The sequence below is a fragment of the Melanostigma gelatinosum genome (genome assembly GCF_949748355.1).
Source record: "Melanostigma gelatinosum genome assembly, chromosome: 6".
In the NCBI taxonomy this organism is placed as follows: domain Eukaryota; kingdom Metazoa; phylum Chordata; class Actinopteri; order Perciformes; family Zoarcidae; genus Melanostigma; species Melanostigma gelatinosum.
In genome coordinates, this window is record NC_136639.1 from 18,839,037 (window position 1) to 18,856,898 (window position 17,862).

The following is a 17,862-nucleotide window of genomic DNA, read 5'->3' on the forward strand; positions in this document are numbered from 1 at the left end:
ATAATTATTTGCCATCTCTGACATGAAGGATGATTGAATCAGAAAACAGTCTGAGAAAATTCACAATGCACACAAACAACAAAAAAACTTCAGTCAAGTCAAATCTCCAACTGCTCAGAACTTTTATTTTGAGGGAAATCAGGGTTAAAATAAAATTAAAATATAAAATTTAGTTGTCTTCAAAGGTAAGGGGTTGACACAAGGAGAGTCGGCAGCCTTCCAGAAGAAGGGAGGAAGAGAGTCAAGAGGGGGAAAAACAGGAAGCTACAAAATGAAGTTTGGGAGATGAGCCTGGTCATTCTGGAAGTTATGTATAAAAAAAATAAAAAAAAGAAAAAGACAAAACGGATGCAATTAGTTATTATAAACCCCACCCCCATCTGAAATGTCCTCATTCGCAACCAGTGCTATAGCTCTCTCCTTTTCCGGTTTCTTACAGGAGGTTTTAGATCATTTCTATTATCTCGCTCTCTCGCCATTACCTCAATCCGTCTTAATGTAACATCTTTTCCTGCAGTTTTGAAAAAAGTAAACAAAAAGTCCTTCAAAAATAAAATGCAGCAACCACATTTCATGTTCTACTATTACATATACAGTATATATATATATATATATATATATATAAATACATACATAAATATCTTACATGTACAACCAATTTTGAAAAGGGAGGGAAGAGAGAACCCAAAAGACTTGAGGATGAGGACTAGTGGAGGTGGGGGAGCAGGGCGAGGAGGCCCAAGGTTGCTCATTGTGAGGGTAGTGTGTCTTTCTTTTTTGTTTTAGCTTTACACTCGCACGCACACAGCCTTTGGGGGAGTGAGGATTGGGAAATGTTCCTCAGTTGGCCCAGTAGGGGGAGTTGCCATAGTTGGACTTGCTGCCTTGGGTCTTCTGCTGCATGCTGCTGGACTGATTGCGTTGACCAGGACCACCCTGTAGAGAAAGAAAAAAAAAAAGGTCCAGTGAGTCACTAATGTTTAAAATAACATCTCTACCTAAAAGGTTTAAAAACCATCAGGGTGGCGCTTGCAGTGTTGACTGCTAGTGCCTGGTAAGAAAAGCCTTCAAGTGCCTGACTTTTTGGTTCTTGGGGCAAAAACGATCCTGGAACTATTTATTAAAAAAGGCCTATGAAGTTGCTGAACATTACAGGCAGCATGCAAGTTAATGCACAGGAGCAGTCTTGTTTGTTTGCCCACCTACGTCAGCTGATGCGGTCACAGCTATTCAGAAAACATGGGTGTCAAATGAAATAGACAAAGCGACAGATTAACACTTCAATGATGCAAACTTATGTGGGCAGAATGTGATGTATGCTAAGCTTACCTGTCCATCCTGTGTGAGGTGATGGTGCAGCAGCTGAGAGTGGGGCTGTTGGTGCGGTGGCAGGATGTGCATGAAGGGAGCCGGGGCATAGCCAGGAGCACCCCCAGGGTTCAGGGGCCCTGTTCCCCCCAGCGCTGAAGGCAGGCTGAAGGGAGGTGGTGTCCCCGTGTGGAAGCCCTGCTTATCAAATGACTGGGGATAACCAAGAGAAGACACAAGAGCTTAAAATTGTGAATACAGGCCAACTTGATTACGTGCATGTAAAACAGGTTTAGAAATAAATAAAATGCCAATTTAATACAGCTTTCAATGAATATTTTACCAATGCAAACATGTTTCTGTATCCAAATCAAATGTACAACTTAATTTATGAATGGCCTACTCAAGGTGATATGCTGTTGATTTATAGACATGCACTAGTTTCGATTAAGAGAAATATTTGCAGAAAAGGTCACTCGTGTTATCTTAAGACTATTATCCAAGCAGAGGCATTGAGCCATAACCAAACACAGGACTTCAAGTCACTCACTTGAGTTTTGCTATAGATTGAGCCTCCCATGTCTCCGCCACCGGTACCTGACCCCGACAGTCCCGGTGCTGAGACGAGAAAGAAAAGGAGGGAATAGGAAAGAGGTGAAGAAAAAAAAAGTAAGAAGGAGGGAAGGAAAGAAAAAGGGAAGAAGAAAACAGAGAAGGAAAAGCAAAGGAGTTAAGGGAGAAGAAGCACAACTGCGTCACTTCACTGATGATTGAATATCAAGCACTGAATGTTCATTTCCACTGTTAGTAAGAGGGGGGGCCAGCCAGTAGGAGGAAGCATATTAAGTGAGGAGGTGCAGATTTCTCACTTTTTGTCACCCTTTTGCAAGTATTCCTTTATTTTATGTGCACATCAAAGTGCAATCACGCATGTGCAAATACACACCTTTCTCCAGAACACTCTTGACTGTAGAATCATCTGCAATTGTGAGTACATCTGTTTTTCCCCACAAGGAAATGCCCGCTGACTTTGACTGCGTGTTGTTAGAGGGTGCGCACATGTGTTGTGTGTGTACCTTTCCCTGGGCCGCTGCCCGCTGACTTGGCCTGTGACTGGGCAGAGCCTCCGTACCCTCCCTTACTGTACTCCCCACCGTGGGCTTGAGACAGGTCATCAAAGGCTGAAGGAGGAGGAGTACAGAAAAAGAGGAGGCACAGCGAGCAAAGGAGGAAGAGAGGTGGGGTAGGAAGAGAAAGACAGGAAACGGATGACGTGAAGAGAAGAAAAGGACGAGGAAAGAGAGGGGGGCAGGGGAGAGAGGCAGTAAGGTAACCTGACTAAAACGGCAGCTGTGTCTATATTGAGCCGTGTCCAACTTCAGCAGGGGGTTTGAGCTATGCATGCAGCACAAGCAAAAATCACACAGGCCCGATTCCACACGCACATGCAGCATTTGGTGTACATGTCTAAAGTGTAGGAAATCTAATTCTCTTTTGCCTCCCTCTACACATCTTATTTATGTTAGGGTTCGGTCTCTGTACACGCACCTCTATATCCCAAGACATGTACCGGTACTCTTGAAAAACTGTTACCATTATGAATTATAAGGTCATTCCTGCTGAACTCCACACCTTCTACAAGACAGCTGGCTTGTGTACTTTAGAGCATCCAACACATCAGAAAGAACCGACTGGCCCGATAACCCACTAATGTCCCCATGACTACCGTAGTCAAACTGTTGAAGTCGTTCAAGTGACCACCTCAGCTACTTTTGGTGGCAAGTTGCTGTGACAGTTTGGCAGTATTCAGAATTTAAGATCGACCAGTGTTGTCATGGTTCATATCAACTCAAAAGCTGAATTAAAATGAATGAATATATTCTCCACATGGAAACCTTTTATCATTTGTTTGAAAACAGCAGTCAGAGCATAGACGGCCTTCTTGTTTTGCCCTGGTCTTACCTGTGCCATATGCATGCTGTCCGTAACTGGGCTGATGCTGTTGGTGATACTGATTGGAAGGGTTGGCTAGGCCCATTGCAGGTTGCTTGGCAGCAGCAGGAGGCACAAAGACGGTGGGGCCGTACTGGAAAGCCGAGGGAACCCCCGGCAAACCAGCGTAGTACGGCAGACCTGTAAAATTGTACGTTTAAAAAAGAATCCAGTGCAAAGAAAGCAGATCGCTAGGCAACTGTATTTAAGCAACAATGATGAGAATGGCTCGTCTGTGCACGGTTACATTAATACATTCTACACAAATTGACTTTGTGTCTGCATCAACGGTGACTTATCACTATTGTTTGATCTTAAAATAATAGTGAAGGGTTGTTCTTTTAAAAATTTGTACATTTTAAGAATAATCTTCTTTTTTAGTACTCTTTACATATTACAGCAGACCCCTTAGAAACAAGAAGCCAAAATAACGAGAAGATGGTAGCCTGGAATTTGCATTCAGAGTAAATGTCAAGTGCGTGGATGAGTTGCCTGGAAATAACTGGACAACATCGCCATCATTAAACATAATGGTACTTCTCCTTACCAGTGTATCCATAGCCAGGGGGCAGAGGGGGATTGAGGAAGGCCTGGTTCTGAGCTTGCTGACCCTGACTCTGCCCCTGTGTTCCTGCCTGTGGTGCCTGCTGGGGCTGTGACTGCACCCCGGCTGTAGACATGCTGGTCGGGGGAGCTGGAGATGACGAATCATTCCTGCCAAACTTTGTCGCTTCGCCTGGATAGAAAATGACAGCAGAGAAGACAAAACTGAAGCTGGAAAAAAATGCATCGAAACATATTTTGCCCCGCTATTCCACAGCTAACGTGAACCATCGGCAGGATCTCCATGTTGATCCAATCAATTATGCTTTGCATAATATGCTGAAGTGCAAAAATGACAGACATTAATAAAATGTGGTATGAACAGACAGATGTGTAGTTTCACGAAACAAATTGTGTCAATTGCTCAGTGTCAGTGTGAACGAACAGACTGTCTCGACGCATAATGCAGCGGACATGTCAACTCAACATTTCACTTACCAGAATATGGATTATTAGCAAGGCTCTCTCTTCCAGGCATAGCAGCTGTAGTACCAGGGAATGTTATACCATAATAATCCTGTGTAGAAAGAGGAAAATGAAAAATGAAATGCCAAATGTAACCCTCCACATTTCGTTGCCTTTTCCATACAACTTAGACTGCTAATTTTGGAATTTTGTTCTTTTGCCAGAGAGGATGCGTATTACGAGTCGTTACTTTACTAAAAAGGTAGCAGGGATGTAACAAAAAGGGAAACACATTTGAAAGCCCCTCACTGATTTAACATAATACTAGAATCACAGTAACATGAAGCAGAGTATCGGGCAGAATAACACTCACCATAGGAAGGCGAGACTGCAGCATTTGCAAGTCCTCGTATCCGTAGATCTGCTGTTGAAATAATAATGGAGAGAAGAATCGGTGATAATTAAGTACCACTTTGAAGTCACTGTTCCCAACAAACTCAACTTAAGTTATATGCTTCACCAATTTTAAGCTTCTACTTCAGTCAGTGTCTCTGTCATGTTTGATCAGAACCTACTAAAACAGTCAGTCAACACTGAGAATCTCCATAGAATAAGGAGTGAACTCACTGCCATAATTGTTGAAGTTTGAAGGTGGACCCGCAATTCTCCTTTTAGTGACTAGCCTGTTTTATGCTCTTAGTTTTGCTCAGCTTTTTAACTGCTTAACTGATTGCATTAATTTGTCAAAATGATCATCGGTTAAATATTAACATCCTTATTACAAACTGATTGTTGACAAAAATAAAATGCTTCACAGTTCTGGTAATGTTAATCTCTTATGATATCATCTATGCTCTTGATAAAACTCTTCTTTCCCTTTAAAAAAAAAAACCCAGGAGACTAATAAATATACAAACAATAAAATAATATTGGCTAAATTGTGTTTAAATATTTTTATAGTTACCGGGTAAGCAGGGAGCAAGCCACCAGGGCCCATGATGTACTGGTTGGCCAGGAGAGGCGGCACTCCTTGGGCCAAGTTGGGAGGAGCTTTACCTGGTAAAGAGGACAAACATTTTTAACTTGACATAATATATGGACATTAATTAAGTTATTTTGTCGTTTACATTTGTATGTAATTTTGCTAAATTTGTATCGATCTGTATGGTCTTAGGTAAGTGTCAAAAAAGCTTGATTACTAGAGGAATTGACCTTCATTATGCCCCGCCCCTCGCTGCAACTCTGTCAACCTGTTACTTACTGCACTACCTGCATACATGTTATCTAACTTTTGGAAAAACCAAACCACCACATCACCTGGCGATTGAGATAAAAGACTGATATTAAGGAATAACACTGTTCTTGTCAAGCCAGGTAGGCCATTATTCACTTTTACAATCATTAAAAATCAACATTCAGTAGCTTGCATAGCACTGAAGTGCTAACGCTAGTTAATGCTGTGCTAACATACTCTGCAAATTAAGAAAGTCTGATGATGAGTCTATGGAGCAGAGTTGTATAGTTGTCAGACCCTGGCAGACTCTTGTGTGAATGAGTTCCTGTGTTACGGTGATGCGATTCCTGTGTCGATCTATGAGCCTACCAGAGGTGGTGGTGAGCAGGGGTGCCGTGCGGCTGCCTGCAGCTGAGAGTGTGGCGTTTGTGCCATTGGGAGTTAGTCCAGGTGCTCCAGATTGGTGCAGACCATTGGTGACTGAGCAGTTAACAGCCAGGGGACTTGAATCGACAGCGTGGCTGGACGACGATGAATAGGCATGGAGGTTGCCACTACTATTGTTCTCCACATTACTTATCTGCTGTTAACAGAACAAGAGAAGAAAGGGTGTGTGAGGAAAAAGAAAAAGCAGCAACTATTTCATAGGTATGTTTTTCTGAAAGCATCACAGATTAGCAGAAAAGAAAGTCCTGCACTCAAACAACCCAACTGCACAATAATAAGTCACATATTTTTATTACCACAACTGCAGAGGGATGTTTTGTTAAACTTGTGTCTGTATGAAAGCATGTAAAGACTTACCGTGTGGGAGGAGCTTGTGGCAAGAACGGATCCGGTTGAGTGAGTACTGGTCACATGACTAGAGAGAGTAAAATGATTCAGTCAGTCTGCTTAAATCTGATAAAGCAACAAAAGTTCTTTACCAAGGAATATATTTAAAAAGGACGGGAGATTCAGTGAATATGTATTTCCACATAAAAGGTTTAGGATATGTGCTTGTAAACATCATTATCTCCAGACAGAGGACACACACAAAAAATAAAAATGAATCAATGTGCAGCATCCCTTACCTGCTGAGCGAGGGGATGGATGTTGAGTGGGAAGGTGTAACTGCAGGGGAGGGGATGTGGTGGCCAGTGTCACTCGTCATAACGGGAGACTCTGTTATGACTGCTCTAGACATTGATGACGTAGCTGTTATAAAAGAAAAAGAAATTTATTTGGTGTAAATCATTTTGTGTTGGTTACAAACTGTTAGGAGGGGGGGAAAAAAATGAAATAAAATGAAACAAAGTTGGACAAGGTGGATGATTTGAGTGTGTCCTGGTCTTTGTCAAACCTAATCAACTTTCTCTGAAAGGATTCTTTCCACTTTCTATCTGATGCATTTAACGATCAGTATTCATCATATTGGACTAGATTGGCCACTCCATCTGCTGCGTGTACTTACTGTCCTGTGTGCTCTGTGTCTTCATGCCACTGTAGCCGTTCTATGAGAGGAGGAAATGATCAAAGTCTTAGTATTTAGTTTTTTGTCAGGTATTAAGCAGAGATTGACCTTTCGAGAGATAACGGTGATATCAGCAGGGGGTAACATCCTCTTTTCACTTGGGTCACTTATGCATACACAGATAAATATGTATCCTCACCGTGAGAGCGGCAGCTGAGGAGACATCTTTGGCCTGAGAGAAGCCCAGATGAGGTGGCAGGGACCTTTGACCACTGCTCTCCACACGGCTTGCTGCGGATGAGGCTGTAGAAGAGGGTGGTGCGGCTGCACTGGGAAGACCCATGGAGGGGGAGGGCGTGGCACAGGGTAAGCCCAAGGATGGTGAGGGGAAGCTGGGATCTGATACAGCTAATGGTAAGGGGGGTAAGCTGTTCATGTGTTCGCTGTTCACAGGACAGAGAAAGGAAGATGGGGAAAGACGGACATACAGAGAATGTTTTAGAAGCAGAAAGCTACGCCCTCTGAAAAGATGCACAAATTCCTTGTAAAAAGACAAAACTATGCATTACACCTTAAATCAAAACAACTCCTCCATGCGCTCACACACCTCATAGATCCTGGCTTGGAGAACAGGCTGCTCTGTGGCTGCTGTGTAGGACCAGGCATGGGTACTGGAGCTGGGCCCTGAGTCAGGGCATGTTCCCTGGCCGGCTCCGCCTGTGCCATTGCTACTGTTCCACTACCAGCCTCAGACCCAAAGTCAAGAGCCCCAAACTGAACATTCAGGCCAAGTATATCTGCTGAGCCCGGCATCTCCACTGCTGACGACGGGATCTGAGAAAACAAAGAAGGAATTAAGTAGAAGTTGGCCTATATATTTACCAATTTGATTATTTTGAATTACGTTCAAATTTGTACAATGTATAACATCTTTAAAGTATGGACATCAAGTTGTTAAAATGTGTGCAACGGTATTTTCAGTCAAAAATAAATGATGAAACTGCTATGCATCGGGGAGACTCGCGGCTCACACATATTGCCCAAGCATGTGTGTGTTTGTGGAGGAGGAGCGGAGCCCTGCCGTCCATTAAACAGCGACGCAAAGTCAAGGACAGCTGCAGCGTGCCTGTAAATTACATCAAAACGTAGCAGCATATTTGGGCCACGTTTTATAATCTATTAATTTCAAATAGTGCGATTCCATCCGTGTTTTACACATCACTGAAATCATCAGGTCCTACACATTGCCAGTCAGCCGGTTTTCCTGTCAAGTACGTGAGAACAGATACATTGTGGAAGACTCAGTTCCTACCATATCTTGCAAGTAATATTGTTCTTTAGTTATTTTTGCATGGAGGTTATCACACTCGTTTTGTCTGATTCAGATATCAGAAGAGCTTACCTTTGAGGAAGGAGGTACTCTGCGTCTCTGTGTCTTTAGCTGCCGCTGAGGAGGTTCTGTAACAGAATGCTCCATGAACGTCAACTTCCCTCCTGGAGAAGCTCCATCTCTTAAAGGAGGGATGGAGGACTCATGACCTGTAGGATATAACAGGAGGATCAAAATGAATGGATAGAGCAAGACACAGGGTTCATACACATTTTGACCAATGGATTTCCATGACTTTTCCATGACTTTAAACCAAATTTCCATGACCAAACATTTTGTGAAATCTCGGTGTATACATGAAAAAGTGAGAAAATGTAGTATTTAAACGAACAATGAGAATTCCAAAGCATACAGTCTACCTTAAATGACACAAACGAATGAGACACAGTAGTTTGATTAAAAGAATAAACATTTATGAATATACTCTGGTTGACAGGCATTCATAACACTGACACATCAATAAGAGCTTTAGTAGGTAGTAGCATCCAGCTGGTGCACATATTGCTTTCCCTTTTGTAGTGCAAAGTTTTCATTGAACCCCGTTACTGTACGGCTTCATATTAACTTCCACTGTTACTGCAAAGCTGTTGGAATTGTGGCCTATCTTCTATTTGCAATTAATATGCATTCAATCCAGTTCAATTATTGAAATGAAAATGATAATCTACTCTGGCTAAGGTAGTTTATCAAGAGTAAAATAGCTGTGATCTATACACACCTCTGCATCAGCAACCGTTAGCAGCAGAAAGTTATTCGAAATCATCCTCATTCTACTTTGAGTTAAAACAAACAACCTGCAACCAGATGTTCCGGTTTAACGTTAACGAGCGACCGCGTGAACTGAACCGGAACACGGGGGGGCTGCATGTTTCATCACGCTACGTTTTTTCCTTCTAAATCGCGATAATGACGAACGTTAACAGTCGACAAAGTTCCGCATGCAGTGGACGTTAACTTAACCCAGCAAGTATGAACGGTAACGGACATAACGCAACGTAAACTTTAACGGAGGGAAATGAAGACGCTGTGCACATCTGAACGCTGATTGGCCAAGACGCGACAAGTCAAAGATGTTCTATTGCGAAGATCACATCACATTTTCTCCTCCTCTCACTCCAATCTGAGAAACGCTGGCTGGCAACTCAGCGCAAATCAACGACATGAAAATAACAAATTTCCATGACTTTTCCAAAACTTTTGGGATTTTATTTTTTTCCATGACTTTTCCAGGCCTGGAAATAACCATTTTAAAATTCCATGACTTTTCCAGGTTTTCCATGACCGTACGAACCCTGAAGACACAGACAATATTGCCATGATCTTACAGCACAGATACTGATTAGCTACAGATAAGTGTTCCCACTTCTCATTTCTACAGCAGAAAAACGCACCACCTGAACCCTATTGTGTGCCCTGAATATGTGTCTTTGATATCAGCGCTGTAGCCATCTCACATTTCCCTTTTAGCGAAATATTTCCCATCGTATTTTTCCATGTGTTGTTGCAGTCAACAAACAAGGCAGAAGGAACATTTAAGTGCTTGGTCTCATTTCAGCAATTGTGGCCATTGAACAGCTCAGGAGTCATTCTTATCTAATTAATCTGCCAAATATCAATATTCAAAAATGACAATAATTAGTTGAGTTGCAGCTCTACTGGCAAGTGGAAATCTACGCAAACTATCCCACCGTTAATGTAAAGATGCACCAACTGCAATTTTCTTGGCTGATTCCGATATCTTAAAAGTCTGACTTGCCAATTCCGATTTTGGTTCTAAGAACTACAATTAACAGCAAAGCTCCAATAACTTTTTCACCACCGTCCTGGAACTCACCCCAAAAAATGATTTGAAAAGTCCCGAAGTCAGTGTAAACTGGCAAAAATTCTGTAGGATATCCTCAACTTTGCTGTTGTCATCTATATATTTTTATTTGAATACTTACTTTAACATCAGTAGTCTTAAATAATGTATTATAACTTGTCCAACTTACAACTTTAGTGTTAGTAAGTTCCCGCAGCCGATCAATCTGTGCATCTCTACTTTAGTGTAACACCGTCCTGCAGCCCTACCTGGTGGTGTGGGGACCTGTGGAGCATGCGACAGGCCCAGAGGATCTGCGGTGGGAAGGATGGAGGACTGATGTTGCCTCTGAGACAGCTGGCTGAGCACCGCTGATGGCTCAGGTTGAAGCTTCATCCCCACTGGAGAGAATGGAGATAAATATGTATTCATATACCAAAGGTACCACTGTGCACTGTACCTTGTCATCAAGAACAGGTTTAATAGTCATGGATTTCTTATTTGCTTTGAGAAATTTAAACTTACTGTGTTGGGCAATAACAGGGCCAGTCTCCACTCTCTGAGCCTTGACTTCTAGAGAGGGAGAGCCTGCTGGAACAGGGTTCTGTGTTGGAGGTGGCCCTGCATTTTTGGAAACACTAATGTTGCTGGCGTTGGCAAACATCGGACCGGCCCTCTGACCAAGCCGAGGGCCGTTGAGCTGCTCCGATGTCCTGATGTCGGAGGCAGGCGTTGGCTTCGGCGCATTCAGGGACCCAAAACCAGAACCCAGGACTGAGGACTGGGAGGATGAGAGAAGCAAAACAAGAACTGAATACACCAGTATCAGTGTGTAGGCACATAAACATCGTTAGGTATTTGCTGGTGCTTGCACATGTGTGTGTGTGTATGTACCAGTGCAGCATGTGCATAGGTGGGACTAGCAGAGGCGGCATGGGCGTAGCTGTTGGCTGTGGCGTGTGCGTAGCTGTGTGTTGCAGTGCGTCCATTGTGGTGGGAATTGGTAAACACCAGGCTTTGGCCCAAATGCTCGGCTGAGGGGCCATCGACTATCGCTCCCAAGTCAGCTTCCATAGAACCCCCCACAGCCACTCCAGTCTTCGGCAGTAGGCTAGCCATGTCCCCACTGAGGGGAAGCAGAACATAAGAGAGCAGGAAGAGTGGGGGGAGTGAAGAGTGGAAGAAAGGAGGGGTTTGAGGAGGAGGAGGAGAGTCAATAAGGCGAAGATAACCACACAGATCAAAATAAAGCCCGTTCTCTGTAGTGTTTTAAGTTGACTGGACTTTGGGCAGGATCGCTTACTTGGGTCTAGGTGTGATGTGTTTTTCTGGAGGAGAGGAGGCAGTGAATACTTTGGTCTCAGACAACTGTGGAAAAGGACAGGAAGTACAAACACAGGCATCCATCAGATTTATATTGGCATATGTGCTGTACTGTACATCAACAACCATTAAGAACCACATCGATAGGACCACTGACTCTTAACCGATAGTATTTAGTAAGTCAACGTCTCGAGAAGTTAGGCAGGCCAGTGCAGATTTAAAGCAATCTAAGTGAAACAAACTTTGTGCAACCCCTCAATCTACAGCAATGCAAATCCCTTTCAGATCATTAAAAAGTGCTGCCTTACATCCTCATTCCAGTCCTCTGCAGCCCAGTCTTCCACATTGCCTTCCCATGTTCCTAAAAACACAAAACAGAACAGCAGCAAAGTTAGTGTTGCCATGTTCACACACTCATATGTTCTCAGCAACTACCAACCACTCAAAGCACTGAAACTAAATATAGCACCCTACATGCTTAAATATAAAACACCCTCAAAATAAAAGCCCTTGAATTCAACAGAGTAATTTGCCTATTTATGATTGAATTATTATTTTATTCTGCACCTAGTGGTCTACATCTGGAATTTCCCACTGATTTGGGGCAAATTAACTTTTAAGCCATTCTACAGAAAACATAGGAAATTGCATCAAAACGTGACATCTCGGTTATTTTCCTTACCAGCTCCCTCAGCAGTTTCATTGCCGTCCCATGCATCCTGGCGAGCTCGGGAGTTAGCGCCGTAATCAGCAGGATTGAAGATGCTGAAAGTAGTAGAGAGTGGAAAGAAGACACCAGGAAAGAGGAGACAGGTTGGAAAACGTAAGCAAAATTGAAGAGAATACCATCTGGTCTATTGTTACTACTGAATGAGGAGATTCAGAAACTTAATTTATCCACATTAGATTTGTTTAAGATATGTGCTTGTAATCAGCATCACTACCTCCTGATCCTACTTCAGGCTTAAGATTTACACTAAGCACACATTCTTACCCCATTCCCTGGGTAGAGAACCTGTTGTCATCAGCTGCCCTTCCTCTACCGCGAACCCCTGCCCCTGAGGACACACAGGACAACCAGATGACCCCAGATTATGTTTTTATACCCATGTTGTTTCTAAAATGTGGTATTGCTTTAGGATTGCAGTCAACAAGTTAACTACAAATACAGTGCAATACAGTTTAACCACACCAGAATGATCACATTGTGATATCTGTGCTGTCAAAACACACAAATGTGGGTCATTGAGGTAACGGTTAGACAGGATGTCTTAATAAGCCAAAAGATCTGCTTTTGGCAAAAGAAGATGTTGAAGTCAAGATTTTAACTTTAGACATTCAACAGCCACAAGAATACATGCATTTCTCCAGTGTTAGAACATAATCAGCCCTCAGACACAATTTCTCCTGAACCAGGCCTTGATTGACCTCATCTTTCTTTAGATCACTTGTCGTTACAAAAAAAGGACATGACTTGAGTCAGATTCTATGCCCGTTCACCCTCTCCAATCTCTTCTATCAATGACATCCCTCGCCCCACTAAACATACACGCAAGCAGCTGCAGGGACTCAGCGCATTCCACACACGTTGAGTGCTGCAATACTCTAGACGCCTGTAGATACAAATAGATATGTTGCCAGCTACATCATCAAAACATGCAGAACAACATCTGAGACAATGCCCTATCTAACACAGTGAACAAAAACCAAACGACATTACAATTTGCTTAAATTCATGGATATGTGCAAATGGTGGACTACTGGGTTGCCTAAAAACAACGTCAAAACTGGTAGCTATAAATACCCCCTTTTCAACAATCTTTGTATCGTCCAACTTTGCACATTTGGTCTTTTTGCTTACAAAATGACAAAGTATCCAATAAACTAAAGAGGTGTAATTCTCCGTACTGCTCACCTCTGCCCCGCCCTCTGCGTCCACGGTCTCCCCCTCTCTCTCCAGGAGTAACCTCAAAGACATTCTCCTCTAACCGACCTGGAATCCAACAAGAAACAGATACAAGCTCATATTATTAACACTGAACTGTGAGAAAGAACGTTGAGCCTTTATAAATAAACCCACTGGGATATCAAAGGAAAAAAAAGTTGAATGACAAATCCATATAATACTAAAAATAAACTTGTCAAAGATGCTTCAAATACAGAGAACACCATTTAAAAAGGACTGACAAGGAACCTGCATTTACACAATTCAGACAGTACAAACATATTTCCTACCTTCGCGCCCTCGGCTGATGCCTCTGCCCCTCCTGTTGGACGCCCCACGTCCACGACTTGCCTCCCTCTCTCCTTTCTTCTCCCGGCTCTCCTTTATCTCTGAGGGTCCTCCTTCTTTCCCAAGGGTACGCTTCTTCCCCACAGTCTCCCAGGAGGTCTGACAGACGTAAACCAGAGAATGGACTAAATACATATATGAAATATTGCTAGATTGTGACAAAAATGTTGCATGGTTCATGGTGTTTCTGCAAAAACCCAGAGGAATTGTGAAAACAAGCATCAAATGTATATAAGAATATGGTTTGTGCGTGTGTACATAGACTCTTACTATGTCAGAGGTGCTCTCCAGCAGAAAATTGATGGCTCTGTTTACATCTTCGTTGCAGTCATGGAGGGCTACCATGCACTCATCTTGAGTTTTCCCAGTTACCTCAATCAGCTGTGTTTGTGCAAAACAAAAAAAAACAGCATTAAGTTAGATCACCATCTGATTCAATGAAGGGTCCCAATGTCCAGGAATTCCAAGAAATTATGCCGGCGATCCTAAAAATATATTTGTGTGAAAGTGTGTACATGCACAAACACGTTACCTGTTTGACTTTGTCTTCAAAGTCAGCATCATTTTTGTCATAGATCACTTGGGCTAAACGAATCTGTTCTGGTGTGGCCTGGTAAACAAACAGCTCAGTTAGAAATAATACAACAGGAACCTGGCTTCTTTTCACATTCAAAAAATAAATCAGCAGGGCTGAACAGGGGCTGCCACAGTGGCTACCAGGCAGCTTTTGGCTGCAAATAGGCTCACCATTTTTGAATCACCTTATAATTTGAGTCATTAAGATACTGTGGAGGACATCTGCATAATTAAAATGTAACAAAAGAATAAAATCTTTTTGACAATAACCAAAGCAAAATTTATTTAACTGTAGTCTGTTTTAATTGATACTTAACAGAATTTGAATCTCAGGTGTGATCAGTTAACATGTCCACACTCAATTCCTGATATACAAAATAACAGAAGTTCAGCTATTGTCATGTTCGTCACAGATCCCTAAAAAATAAATCCAGCATCGTTCACTTGTTCATCCATTCTGTCAATTTTCTCACCACAGATTCACTGGCTCTTCAGCTTTTAAGTTCACACCAACATAAACTTGGTTATCATCCCCACTTTCAGAGATGACCAGTCTTAATTCTGCTTAGACAACTGAATCAACTCTTACATAGAGCAGAAGAGACTACGGTGCACAGTCTGCTGTCCCTAAGATGTTAAGAATTGGTTGCCAATGCATCTTACACCATGTTTATTTACGTATTTCAGTGAAAGATGCGACAATCTGGGCAAAGGTATACAATGTAGGATGTATCCACCCAACCTTTAAAAGTGTGAAACTACATCGATTACAAAAACACACTTTCAATTATCAGTATAACATACAAAACTAGGGGATTAAACCTTTTATTGTGCTGAAAAATAAAAAAGACAGACTATATTCAAATTGAGCAAAATAATTCGGCCTGGCTGCAACTCTGTACAATGGTGACAACCCACCTGTATCGGTTTCTGCGACTGCGTTTGTGTGGTCGTGGACAGTGTTCCGTCCCGAGCCCCCCGGGCGTGGTTGCTGACCACTGAAGTCATCATATACAGTATATACAAAACAATGTATGTACAAAATAGAAAAATCTAGGGGAGAGGGGACAGAGGCAAAGTTAAATGACATATACATGTGCAATGGTTACATTGAATCACAATTCCTAGTAAAATACAATACTGAACAAATGTTGAATGCCAATACAATGAACTGAATGTGCGGCGCAGACTCAGACAGACTGACTGAAGTAACGTTATACCATGCAAGACTATAATCCCATCTGTCGCCCCCCACCACCCCAGTTAAATTTAGCCAGCCAAGAGGGGACTGTCCGGGTGTCAACTTACAACCTTCCCTCCGTCTCCGACACAAAAACACAGCCAGTATGCACCAGCATATGCTATGGGTATTATAAATTCTAACACTTTTCCCGATTGACAAAGTCAGGACAGCGACAATTATCCGGCATTTCAGTAAAAGTAATAACTAACCTAACAACAAAGGAACCCGGGCTTTATGCCAGGCAAAACTGTGTCTATGGAAATCGAAAGCACTATTTTATTTTGTCCGTTGAACACACAATTACTGTGAGTTAGATTATATTACTAATAGTTATTAGTTTTAGATAATACTACCAACTGACAACTTGTCCGCATGGGAACAAAACAAATGAGATCTATCGGCTGTGATCATGTCTGATAATCGTATGTCAGACGGTTAAGGCCAGCTCTATGACGTAACGTTAGCAATGCATTATTATTCATCATTAAAGTTAATCCTTCTCCAACGTAATTTATGACTGAACCGTGACCTTATTTCGGTGAAGGTCTCAAGAATCTCGGTGGAAACATGAGCCGCTAACGTTCACATCAGTGTTAGCTAGATCAACTAACGTTAGCTTGAGCGAGCTACGCTCGTCTTTGTTCGATAACTTACACACACACCTTCAAACCGTCATCTTCTAATGGAGAGATGTTAGCAGTGCGAAAACACAATTAGCTAACATGTAAAGCGACTTAGATCCCTCTTCGGATAGACCCAACGACTAGGGAACAAAAAATAAACAAAGTGCGACGATGTACCCTTTGTGTTAACCAAGAGAAAAGCTAAATCGGATGTAAATTTAGTATAAGTTAGCAGCAGGCGAACATAAAATGAAAGTGACAAACGTCGCGTGTTCAAACAACGTTAACATGTACAATGTCCAAAGCTATGTGCTAGGAATGCAATACAGTGTGTGGGGAAGAAAACTTGTCGAAAAACGCGTGGCCCGTTCATGTTGAGCTACGACAGAGATCAGCAGCAGGCCGACTGCCCGGCATGTGAACGGCCCGTCCACATACAATGAACGCAGCACTACAGTAACGTACGGATACAACGCTGGTTACTTAGCTAGCTAGCTAGCTAGCTAGCTAGCTAGACAGCTAACCATCGAGGAGGACGAAAGGTTTCTCGGAATAGACCAATGAGTTTCCCTTAAATTAATGTAAAAGTTATAATATACGACTTGGGTGGTTCAAAGGGCGTTTGAATCGAACACATTAGCACAACACATCTTATTCTTTATTTTACCTGCTAACACGCTTCGCTCAGCCAGCAGCAGCAGATGCTGTCACGTGACCCACCGCGCCGTTGTTCAACGTTCTGAGGCCAACACTGCCAACCAAAATCCACCGAGCGGGTCAGGTGGTTCAGCACCGTGCCCTTACGTGCGCGTTCCTGTCTGGGAGCGCGCTTCGCTGTAACGTTTTCAGCGTGAGGACGGGTGAAAACTTTCCTTATAAATTATGTGGTACATTTTCCATATATATGTAGCAAATTCCCCGCATACATACGTATGCTGATGTGAGATCACATATAGCCTACATGGGATGGCTTATGATTTAAGTCGAGTAGGTTTCTTCGGTGGTGGTGTAATAGATGTGACCCACGAAATTCGCAATGTCTTCATAGGCTGGCATCTCATATTCAATTTTCATTCACCCCTTCACTCTCAGCAATGCTCTCTTTGGCATATATACAGTTTCATAATAAAAGGTCATTTGAATGGGCAAATAGACTAAAAACAATATATCTGCACTGCAGCACTCAGCAAATAATCATCAAATCCCCACTACAGAACACTGTGTATGTATATTAGGTATGTATATGATGATGTAACTGTGTTGTGTCAGAACACAGAACACATCATCTGAACACCAGGCACATTTTATTTCATCTTAAACCCTGATAACTTTGTTTGGAAAAACAAATACCCTCAATGACTCAGCTGAAAATCAAAAATACACCAAATATTGCTTTAGAAAGCAAAGAAACGTACGATTTATTGACATCAAATAAAATAGCACGACACTTGTCACATGCCAAGTAAACAGCTCAGTAGACAAGATTGGGCCAAGACTGGGTTTGCAAAAGAATAACCTTGTTGGATTAGAACAAATGAAAAATACAGTATGCTACATAAATAGCAGCAATAAAAACAACTTCATTTCTTAAATACCAGTGATTCAAGTTTCCACAGTT

At 42.3% G+C, this 17,862-nt stretch overlaps 1 protein-coding gene across 6 annotated transcripts; it reads right to left on the reverse strand.

The window, feature by feature from the left end:
* Positions 1–105: 105 nt before the first annotated feature.
* On the reverse strand, positions 106–16,994 carry LOC306778767 (ubiquitin-associated protein 2-like). Of its 6 annotated transcripts, none has more exons than XM_079270435.1 (29): positions 16,912–16,994; positions 15,297–15,431; positions 14,335–14,412; positions 14,073–14,183; positions 13,745–13,901; positions 13,425–13,502; positions 12,504–12,561; positions 12,192–12,274; positions 11,818–11,870; positions 11,490–11,554; positions 11,081–11,312; positions 10,712–10,967; positions 10,456–10,587; positions 8,398–8,534; positions 7,603–7,829; positions 7,195–7,438; positions 6,996–7,035; positions 6,616–6,739; positions 6,347–6,404; positions 5,912–6,122; positions 5,273–5,364; positions 4,682–4,732; positions 4,342–4,420; positions 3,848–4,036; positions 3,271–3,441; positions 2,385–2,489; positions 1,859–1,926; positions 1,330–1,521; positions 106–936 (listed from the first exon to the last, which is right to left on the reverse strand). In XM_079270435.1, the coding sequence occupies exons 2-29, from the start codon at positions 15,387–15,389 to the stop codon at positions 841–843; spliced, it is 3,480 nt and encodes a 1,159-aa protein (XP_079126561.1). In that variant the 5' UTR covers positions 15,390–15,431; positions 16,912–16,994; the 3' UTR covers positions 106–840. The 6 variants fall into 6 exon arrangements, with proteins under 6 accessions (XP_079126561.1, XP_079126559.1, XP_079126557.1 ...); XM_079270433.1 differs by having other exon boundaries at positions 5,912–6,125; XM_079270431.1 differs by having other exon boundaries at positions 12,504–12,567.
* Between the last annotated feature and the right edge of the window lie 868 nt (positions 16,995–17,862).